Source organism: Dendrobium catenatum, unplaced genomic scaffold (assembly GCF_001605985.2).
Source record: "Dendrobium catenatum unplaced genomic scaffold, ASM160598v2 fragScaff_scaffold_1574, whole genome shotgun sequence".
NCBI lineage: Eukaryota > Viridiplantae > Streptophyta > Magnoliopsida > Asparagales > Orchidaceae > Dendrobium > Dendrobium catenatum.
This window is the reverse complement of record NW_021320036.1, coordinates 344584-355257: the sequence shown is the minus strand read 5'-3', so window position 1 is coordinate 355257 and position 10674 is coordinate 344584. Positions and strand designations below refer to the sequence as shown.

Here is a 10674-nt window from a genome sequence, read left to right as displayed (position 1 = left end):
TTTGTTAATTTATATCAAATAAAACCTAAGCATTATTTAGAAAAAATATATTTTTAAGTACATATTTTTATAATTTAGAATTACACTCTACCGCAGCCCCTTCCCCATCAATATCTCCACCTAAAAACTTGCCCCACAACTTCACATGCCCTAAAGTCATCTCATTTAAGTCACGCACAATAATCAACCTAACATCCCATACATTTCGTTAAAAACCTTATGTCAAAACATCACTTGCAACAATGATCTCTTTATAAAAATTGTGTCTTAACCTCACTTATAGGTTATACCATAATAATCTCCTTCTAACCCTACAATCCAATCTTGCTTGTGTCATTTCCCTCTCCTTTAAGATCTACATTGTAACCTCACTAACAAGGTAACACCATAATAATAATTGGCTCCAAACATGTGTCATAATCTTTTTATTATTGTAGCTATCTATTTTTTAGACTCACACCACAAATTTTATTATCTCATAAATGTCAGCTTCTCAAAAACAAAATTACAACCTTCCTTATCATGCCTATCACTTTTTAAACCTCACCACAACTTTGTTTTTGTCACATTGCCAACTTCAAAACCTGCATTGGAATCTCAGATACATTGCCATCCCTTTTTGTATCTATTTTTAGATGATTATTTACTTGATACTCATGGTATGTATGTTTGTGCATGCTATATACTTTTCAATATTTTTAATTTCATATACATCAAATTTTATTTATGGACCATCTAGTTGCATTGATAATCTCAACCTCAAATTAATATTTTGGAGTGCAAGAGCAAGGAGGGAAATCAACAGTTGATTGGACACTTCAAAGAGCATTTGAATGAATAACCATGATTACGGCAGCACCCTTTGAACACTTAGGGTATAAAAAATAGAACAACATGGGCGTTGACACCATTATAGGTGCTACAATGCTTGAGTCTCCAATTTGTTAGCACCACATTGCTGAATGTGGTGCTGAATAGTGAAATCACAACTTTACCACATTAACCCAAAAAATATCCATATTTGAAGTGGTTTGAGAGAAATTTCGTTATTCAAATTAAGACTTTCAAGAACTATTTATGTACAAATTATTAAGAGTTTGATAGAGTTTTGGTTGAACTCTAGAGAGGAGAAAAAGAGGAAACATCTTCAACAAATTATAGAGTGAAGAGATTTATCCTTATATTCAATTTTTTTGCAATGAGTTTATTTCTGTAGAATGTTCTAACACTTATTTTACGGGTGGATCCGTTGAAATCTTATTTTGATTATGAATATCAATTTTATTTTAATTTGATCTATTGAAAATTTTTATTCAAGTTTATTTTAATGTATATTTAATCAATTTTCATTGTTCTTTTACTTGCTTGGCCGCCAATGTATTATTTTAATAAAAACAATAGATAACAAACGATTTGTTTGAAATCTGCGTTGCAGCTGTGTGATGTTTGATATTCCTACAATCATTTTAGTTCTCTTTCCATTCAAAAAGTTAGCAAAATTTCATTATCCAAATAAATATTTCAATAATCTATTTCTAATATTTAGTATAGATCTATTTTTAGTGGACATTAGATATCTCCGCCTAAAAACTTGCCCCACAACTTCATATGCACTAAAGTCATCTCATTTAAGACTTCATTTGGGACGATTTTTTGATTGCTTACTAAAGCGACTTTTTAGTATAAAAATAAGTTTGAGAGAAGATAAAAAAGAATGCAATATCTTCATGGAGCAAAGAGATTTATCTTTGATTTTCTTCTACATTTTCTATTTATCCTTATATTCAACATTTTTTCCAATGAGCTTTTTTCTCTAGTATGTTCTAACACTTATTTCAGGGGAAGATCAGTTGAAATCTTAAGTTTGTTATGAATATCAATTTATTTTAATTTGTTATATTCAAGTTTTATCCTGTATATTTTAAATAATTTCATTGTTATTGTACTTGCTTGCCTGCCAATTATTATATAAAGATTTATTTGAAAACAAGAGATGACAAACGATTTATTTACATAGGGAAACTTGCATGCCATTTAGTTAACAATAACATTGAGCCAATGAATGATGACAAGAGATGCCCTATCCCAATGCCAATATGAGGATTTATATAAATAGTACTAAAAGTAATCTATTTGTACATCTAACACCCGCTTCTTTCTATTTACCTATATAGCATCCTAATTTATCTATCACTCAACCCCTTCTCCCTTTCATCTTTACATGCCTTCATTTCATCATCTTCTTCGTCCCCCATCACCCTACCCAACTGCCCTCGTCTTCTTCCTCCCCCATCACCCTAGCCAGCTATCATGACAACTATGGCAACAACAACATCTCTTTCCCCTTCTGCGTCAAAAGCAACTCGCTTGTGCGGCTTTTTCATCACCATCAACAACTCTCCCATGTTCATCGTCGCCACCATCTCTGATGACATCGAGCTCTCATCCATCACTATCAAATGTTTTCTGCATTTTAGGAGTAGTTGATAAATTAACAAAGGAGTGATATTTGATATTTTATTGTTATTTAAATATTGGGATTTTAACATACCTAACACCCAAAACATCTCTATTTACTTATCTCACACATAAACTTTAGTTTTTACTCTTTTACCACCATAATGATCTAATCCTCATCAAATATAACACTCCGTCTGTTCTAGTCAAAATCAAGTCGTGAAAATAGCCTTTCACACCTAGGAAACATCTCTGAGAAGCTCTCTGGGGTTGCGTCTTCTCCAAATACAATCTCCATTTTGAGAAACAGAGCAGCTCCCCTTCTCTCCTTCCCATTGGACCGAAGCCGGTGCAAACATCCCGCCCAGTTGGAGTTGCTCAATCGACCGTTGCAGAAAAGAAGCATGAAATAGCAGAGGAAGACAAAGATCCATATATTGGAAATGAAATAGAAAGCCACAACCAAATAACACTAACAAGAACCATACCATCAAGAACATCCTACGATTCAATCAAACATCTTATGCTTCCTTGTTGCTTGAAGACATCCAATACCAATAGTAGCAACATCACAGAGCCTTCTCCCTCCCAAGTTGCATCTCCAAGGCCTGCTCCATCCTCGATGTCGTCGCCGATCTCAATTCCTCTTTTTCCGAATGCAGGAGCTATGAAGCAAACCAATCTTGCAACAATTGTGGGTTTTCTAGTGAGGGACATGAGGTGGGTTGAAACTCTCTGGGTTTTCAAGTGAGGGACATAAGGTGGAGCCCCAGGAATTTGCTAGGAGCAATAGCTTCGAAGGGAAACCGTGGTCATCCATGTGGGAGATGAATTCAATTGATTCAATCGGAGGAACATCGATGACTGATAACATAAAAGACGTGGAGGATGAAGTTGGCCAACCAGAAAATCAGCAGCAACAAAAGTCGTGGCAGAGATCAAGAGCTCCTTCCAGCAGAAAAAATCTCACTGCACCGAAGAAATGTAAAAGATGAAGACAAACCTTCTCTCACGATGAAGACGTGACGGGTCGGGGTAACTGAGTTATAATTTTGATGAAACAGGGTATATTTGAGTGGTAGGTGTGTAAATAATATATTTTGGGTGTTAGATAAATAAATATAAAAGTTTGAAGTGTTATGCATGTAAAAATCCCTTAAATATTAGGATGATACGTAGACATTTGAATAATATGTCTGCAAATCTCCATCAAAAACAGATGAAAGAGCATGTAATTCCACATAACATGTAAAAAATGAATCTGTTTCGCTTAACATTCAAAACATGATTCTATTTACCTTGAAATGAAAACAAAGCATATCAAAATCAACACAAAAACAAATCTAAAGCAAAATGATACCCACTCTATGTTGAATGCAGTTCTGCAATTAAGGAAAGGAGTGTAATGAAACGAGATGATTCAGCAAACTCCATGAAGCACAATATTTTTATTTTTAACATGTCCAGCAATTAAGAAGAATTGTCACTCCATATACTTACCGGTGCCGAAAAGCTCTATGATACTGCATATTATAATATATCATGCACATCTTTACCTATAATTTTTTTTTTTAGGATATTTAGGCCAATTAATGCAAACTCACACACACGTCACATACGTAAGACTCGAATTCAAGAACTCTTGATCGATAGTCAAATCTTCCAACCAACGGATTGAGACATGCCGCGCATAAAGAGCCAGCAATAAATGCCTTGACATCATACTAAGGGGATGTTTGGTGGCAGGATTTAGGCCAGATTTGAGGCGGATTTGAGCGAAATCCAGCCAAACGGCCTAAAATGCTAAACAAAATCTCATGGCAAATGAAAGCCACTGTAGACGAAAAATTCCGCCCTTTCGGGCTAAATTCCGGATTTCTGAAATCATGCTTTTGCCGGATTTTAAATATGTTGGTTGGAGAAGAAGAGCCCACTCATTAAATCCATTCTTTAGCCAAACAATTACACAGAATTTAATAGGATTTATAATGATGATTTATAATGATGATTTATAATGAATATTACCAAACAGTCTTCAGGATTTAGGCCTCTCAGGATTTCCAAAATCCGGATTTAGCGGATTTATGCCAAACAGCCCCTAAGTCAGAAACAACCCTTTGACAGACGGAGATCAAAGAATAACTTACAGAAGTTTCGATTTGATCTCAGATGTATACTTTCCTCCAGTTATACTCATGCAGTTTAGTTTGTTTTGAAAGAAAACTCGGCAATGGCATATCCATTAACTTCCAAAAATTATACGAAGCATCACAATTGACTGAATCTCAGCTATATTATCACACTAAAAGCATCTAAATGCAAAGTAACTTTTAATTTTTCATTCAACCTGCATCGTAAACAGACAAAATCCCTGAAAGCAACTGTAGAAGGAAGCCAACAAGAAGAAAGTTGGATAAAAATAGAACTAGGAAAACAAAATCTTGCATCTCAAACAAGTACTGCAGCATGAACTGCATGACCTAACAAGCTTACATGTACCAACTACTAACAGCATGAACAGCATGCCAAACATTGATTGATCGATCTAGATGTTTGACGACATAAATAAGTGCATCTGATTACCTAGCATAGATGAAAACTACTAGCCTAATAAAGTGTTCTTCCATCTCCTTCAGTGATCACATCTTTAAATGCACCTCCACTTGGGATCATGGGTAAGACATGCTCCTGGTGCGGCACAATGATATCCAGTAAGTAAGGACCTGGGGTCTGCAGCATCTCCTTTATAGCTTCTCTCACTTGGCTCTTTTTAGTCACACGAGCTCCAGGTATCTTGAAGCCCTTTGCAATAGCTACAAGATCGGGGTATATCTCTGTCTCATTTGAAGGATCACCCAGGTATGTATGTGCTCTATTGGCCTTGTAAAAACGATCCTCCCACTGAACAACCATGCCTAAATGCTGGTTATTCAACACCATGACCTTTACAGGAAGGTTCTCTATATGAATCATCGCCAGCTCCTGGATATTCATAAGAAAGCTTCCATCTCCATCAATGTCGACAACGGTAACACCAGGATTTCCAACTGCGGCACCAGCTGCCGCAGGAAGCCCAAAACCCATTGCCCCCAATCCAGCTGAGGACAACCACTGGCGAGGCCTCTTGTACGTGTAGTACTGTGCAGCCCACATCTGGTGCTGTCCAACACCAGTGCTTATGATTGCCTCGCCATTTGTCAGCTCATCGAGCATCTGAATTGCATATTGTGGAGGAATTGCCTCTGCGAATTCCTTGTAGCTCAAGGGATAAGTTTTCTTCTGCTGATCCAGCTCCTCCCTCCATGGGGAAAAGTTGAGTTTTTTATCCAAACCTGTTTCCTGAATCAAAGAATTTAAAGCTTCTAGCGACTGCTTCATATCAGCACATATGGATAAATGGGGCTGCTTGTTCTTTCCAATCTCCGCGGGATCAATGTCAATGTGCACAATTTTAGCCCGGCTTGCAAAAGCCTCCAGCTTTCCAGTAACTCTGTCATCAAACCTCACTCCAAATGCAAGAAGAAGGTCGCACTTATCCACAGCATAGTTAGCATACACAGTGCCATGCATTCCAAGCATTTTCAGAGAGAGACCATCGTCGGTAGGGTAGACGCCGAGACCCATCAGTGTACTGGCCACAGGAATCCCCGTAAGCTCAACAAAACGTCGAAGTTCTGGGCTAGCGTTGCCACACCCTCCCCCAACATAGAGAACCGGGCGGCGTGACCCAGACACCACGCGCAACACCTGTTCAATGAAATTCTTTTGAGGAGGTTTCGGGAGACGAGAGAGATAACCTTGAAGACGGAGCGGAGGGTCCCGGCAAGGGACAACGAGCTGCTGCTGAATGTCTTTAGGGATGTCTACAAGAACAGGACCGGGTCGGCCTGATCGCGCTAAAAAAAACGCTTCCTTTATCACACGAGGTATATCCTCGACGTCAAGGACAAGGTAGTTATGCTTGGTGATGGATCGGGTTACCTCGACGATAGGCGTTTCCTGGAACGCGTCGGTGCCGATCATGCGGCGAGGGACCTGGCCCGTGATGGCAACTAGGGGAACAGAATCGAGAAGCGCATCGGCGAGACCGCTGACGAGATTGGTGGCACCGGGGCCGGAAGTGGCGATGCAGACTCCAGGGCGTCCTGTGGAGCGGGCGTAGCCTTCGGCGGCGAAGATCTCGCCTTGTTCGTGGCGGAGGAGGTGGTTAATAATGGACGGGGAACGGGTTAGGGCTTGGTGGATCTCCATGGAAGCGCCACCCGGGTAGGCGAAGACATCTGTAACGCCCTCAAGTTCCAAAGATTCGACGAGGACGTCAGCACCTTTGCGTGGTTCGTTAAAGGAGAAGCGATGGGATGGGGGCGGTAGGGTTGTTGATGGCGGAGGTTCTGTGGAGAATTCAGCGGAGATGGAGCGATGGTGGAGGGAGTGAATGGCAGGAATTGGGAAGGATTGGAAAGGAGTGAGGGTTTTGGGGAACGGGGAAAGAATGCGGGACGACTTGGAGGTAAGCATGTCTTTGTTTCTGGTGGCCGAAAGGTTGAACGCTGCCGTTCCGACCACCGCCGCCGAAGAAGAAGCCATTGGTAGAGAAAGAGCGTCAAAGGCTGTAAGGTAGATTTATGCCGACCTTCGCGGAACGGAATTAGGGGTTAGCAGGCTTTTAAATCGATTGGGCTGTCTGGTCTTCACGTTGGACCCGACAAAAGATTTAAATTTTGAGGTTATTAAGTTTTAAAATTTATTTACTACTATTACACCATCAAATTTTTATCCTACTATTATATGAGGTCAACAAATTTTAAATTTATTTGATATAATAAATATTAAATTCTAATAAATTTTGATAAATTATTTGGCTATGTACTTAAAGATTTAAGTTAGTTAATATAAAGTGAGTAATAAATCATATCATATTAAAGTTGGGTCAACAGTGAACACTTCAGCTATTAATATTCCTTTCTTAGTTTTTAGATTTTTTTTTAAATCTTAATTTTTTTTAAATTGAGCTCTTGTATTCTCATAACTTGAAAAGACTAAGAGCTAATGAGATTTAAGAGTTTATGGCTTCATTTGGAACGATTTTCTTAATGCTTTCTAAAACGATTTTTTAGTATAAAAATTTATGAACTAAAAAGTTTTGTACTAAAAAACTGCTTTAGAAAGCAGTAAGAAAGTTGTCCCAAACAAAATAAACTCTTCTAATATATTCTTTTGTGGATTTAGGCTGTAACAAGCAAATCTTCTATGTTGTCTCCTTTTCATTCTTTTTTCTACTTGTTTCCTTTAAATCTTTTGAAAGTTGAGGTTTACCCTTTGTTAGGGAGTAAGCACACATTAAGGCTCATCATTCCCTCTTTTTGTAAATTAATTATACCCTTAGTTCAATTCAGTCCTCTGCAAAACGTTTTATCATTCATAAAATATTTTTAACATCAATGGATGAGCAACAACTATTTTGGAAGTTGAACGTTCATTAGTAGAAACTATTTCGAATATATTTATAAGTATATAAAAGGCAATAAATGGATTATGAAATAAGACATCAATTTAGAACATTAACGAGGGGTTAAGAATAGATGAAAGGTGACATCAATCATTAAGAAATGTTGGTTAGTGAATGTAAGGAAATAATTGGCATTATGCATTATGAGTATGGTTTCAACATATATTTAGAGTAGGATGTTTGTATAAGTTATTTGAATATAACTATTTGGTGTTATTGATTAGCAAATTCCTTTAATCAATAAAGAGAGACAACGAGCTAGCTTCTAAAGGTGGTCGACTCGATATTATTCTATTATAAAAGGAAATTTTGGCAACTTGGCACAATGACGTTAGATTTTAGTGATTAATAAATATTGGACATCTATTACATGAAGATGTTGAACATTATAGAACATTTGAATTTGAGAAATGCAAGCTATTGAACATTAGGAGTTGATCATCAATGGTTGTGGACAATGCAACACAAGAATGTTAAAATAAAAGAAGTTGATGAGGAATTGAAGGCATTATTTTGTCTAATCAGACGCCATTCTTCATAATTATTACATATTCTATCATAAATACATAATCTTACATGAATTAAATATAGAAACTCATTTTTATAACCTTATTATGTTAATTTATTTTTGTAAATTTATGAAACAACAAGTTGTGATAGATAAAAAATTTGAATGTTTTAGCACAACATTTGCATGTAATTCTTATAAAAATTACTTCAATTTCATGAATGATGACAATGATGCTATGTCATTAGCCCTTGTTGATTTTTTAATAAAATTGGAGGTCACATTTTGAAGTTACATTTGTGCTCATCTTAGTGCAACTCCCCAAACCAATCAAGAAGAGCAGAAGAAATTTATCAAGAAAGGAGTGAGAAAGCATAAAATTTGAATATCTATTATTAATTATGACATCATGTGATAAAGAGATTAAAAAAAATATACAACTCATATGTTTATGGCTTTGTATTTCTATAACTTCTAAGTTTTCTTCAAGGTGTAAAGTGTACATATAGCCATAAAAATCATGGATATATCACACAACTTTCGACATACAAATTGAGATTACTTTTTTCTTCAATATTAGCTTGCGACAAGTTTGTTATCACTTTATTTAACTAGGTTAAGATTACTATCCATCTTTTGGTGAATGTAAGGTAGTTATCCATTTTACTATTTTTATAGTTCTCGTATGTTGATTGTGACCTTCTTCCCCAGTTGTTTAAAGTTAAGGGAGTACTTAATCTATTGATTGATGATGAAGTAAGGTTGTATTTGTTGATACAAATGCTAGGGTGATGGTGTGGTAGCTCTAATAGCTAGCATGACTTGAAAATACACTGCGATTCTTTATTGCTCCTAGTTTATAATATGAAAAGATAATTAAGACATATTTGTATATTTCAATAGGGGTAATTTGGTCGTTATTATAAAACAATCAATAATAATAGTCATACTAGGTCATATATAACTAAAAAAAAAAAGATCGAATCGTTTTGCTTTAAGATTCAACATTGGCTGGGCTGGTGAGGGCAGTTGTTGTAACAACCTAAAAGTTTAAAATAAACTTATTTAAAAATATGAAAATTTTGGGTTGGGCATAGCGACTGATGAGCGTTGGGGCGTCAAAATTCGATGCGGCAAAGCCAATGCTCTTTGGTTTACATTAATTATAAGATGAGCACACGATGCTGTGACGTCAGGTTGAAGCGTCACGGTGCTAGGCACTGAAAAAATTATATCATCCACTTAGCCCTCCCTGGCCCGAACAATTATTACGTCCTCCGACCGGATGCAGAGGAACATCCTATATATATTAAAATTACAAATCAACTTTATTATTCAATATTCCCTTAACTTTCGCATTAAGGCCTAAACTATTACATAAATGCAATTATATATATATATATTAATTTTCACATTGGGGCCTAAACTATTCCACAAATTTTTTTTGCCCATTGTGACATTATAGTAATTATTAAGTATTAAATAATAAAACTAAAATATTTAAATTGGAAAAGAAGAGGACCTGTCATCTTTGAATTCTCCTCTAATTTCAACATGCGATTTAAATTTAAATTTGAAGGATTCAAAAGAATAAGCCGCACATATCTTCTACCCATTTTATATAAAATTTTTAACCCTAAAGAGAGCTTAGCTAAGCAAAAATTTAACATAAAAAAAACCTACAAAACCACTTTGTAAATCACAAATATTTACTTCTCTAAGCAAAATACGCAATAATCAACATAAATCTAACTAATTTAACATAAAAAATGCATAAAATAACTTCACATTACCTGATCCCGACAACGAAGAGGCGGAGCAGCAAGCAGATCTCGAAATGTCGAAGAGGGAGAATAACTGATCGGGAAAGGGAAAGGTGAATAAATTACTTAAGTCTAAGTCGCCCCTAAACTGGGCGACTTATAAGTTGCCCGTTAATCGGGCGACTTAGACTTAAGTCTTCAATTCGCCACGTCAGCTGCCACGGTGTCGTTTGGTCGCACCTAAGTCGCCTTTAAAACGACCGACTTTGTCTATAATTAATTTTTTTAACAATCATGCTTAATCTTATAGTATAATTATTAATGTTGCTTAGTTCGAAAATTTGCCCTTTTTAATGTGGTTCTTTTTTTCATGCCACGTGGCATACAAAGTGGGGGAGACAAGATTTATTTCCATTTGTTTTATCGCAAATAGCTGC

The 10674-nt window shown here is 36.4% G+C and overlaps 1 protein-coding gene across 1 annotated transcript; it reads right to left on the bottom strand.

Moving 5' to 3' along the window:
- Window positions 1-4774: 4774 nt before the first annotated feature.
- LOC110108185 (acetolactate synthase 1, chloroplastic) lies at window positions 4775-7122 on the bottom strand. The gene has a single exon (XM_020838716.2). The coding sequence runs from the start codon at window positions 7042-7044 to the stop codon at window positions 5065-5067; it is 1980 nt and encodes a 659-aa protein (XP_020694375.1). The 5' UTR covers window positions 7045-7122; the 3' UTR covers window positions 4775-5064.
- Window positions 7123-10674: the final 3552 nt, after the last annotated feature.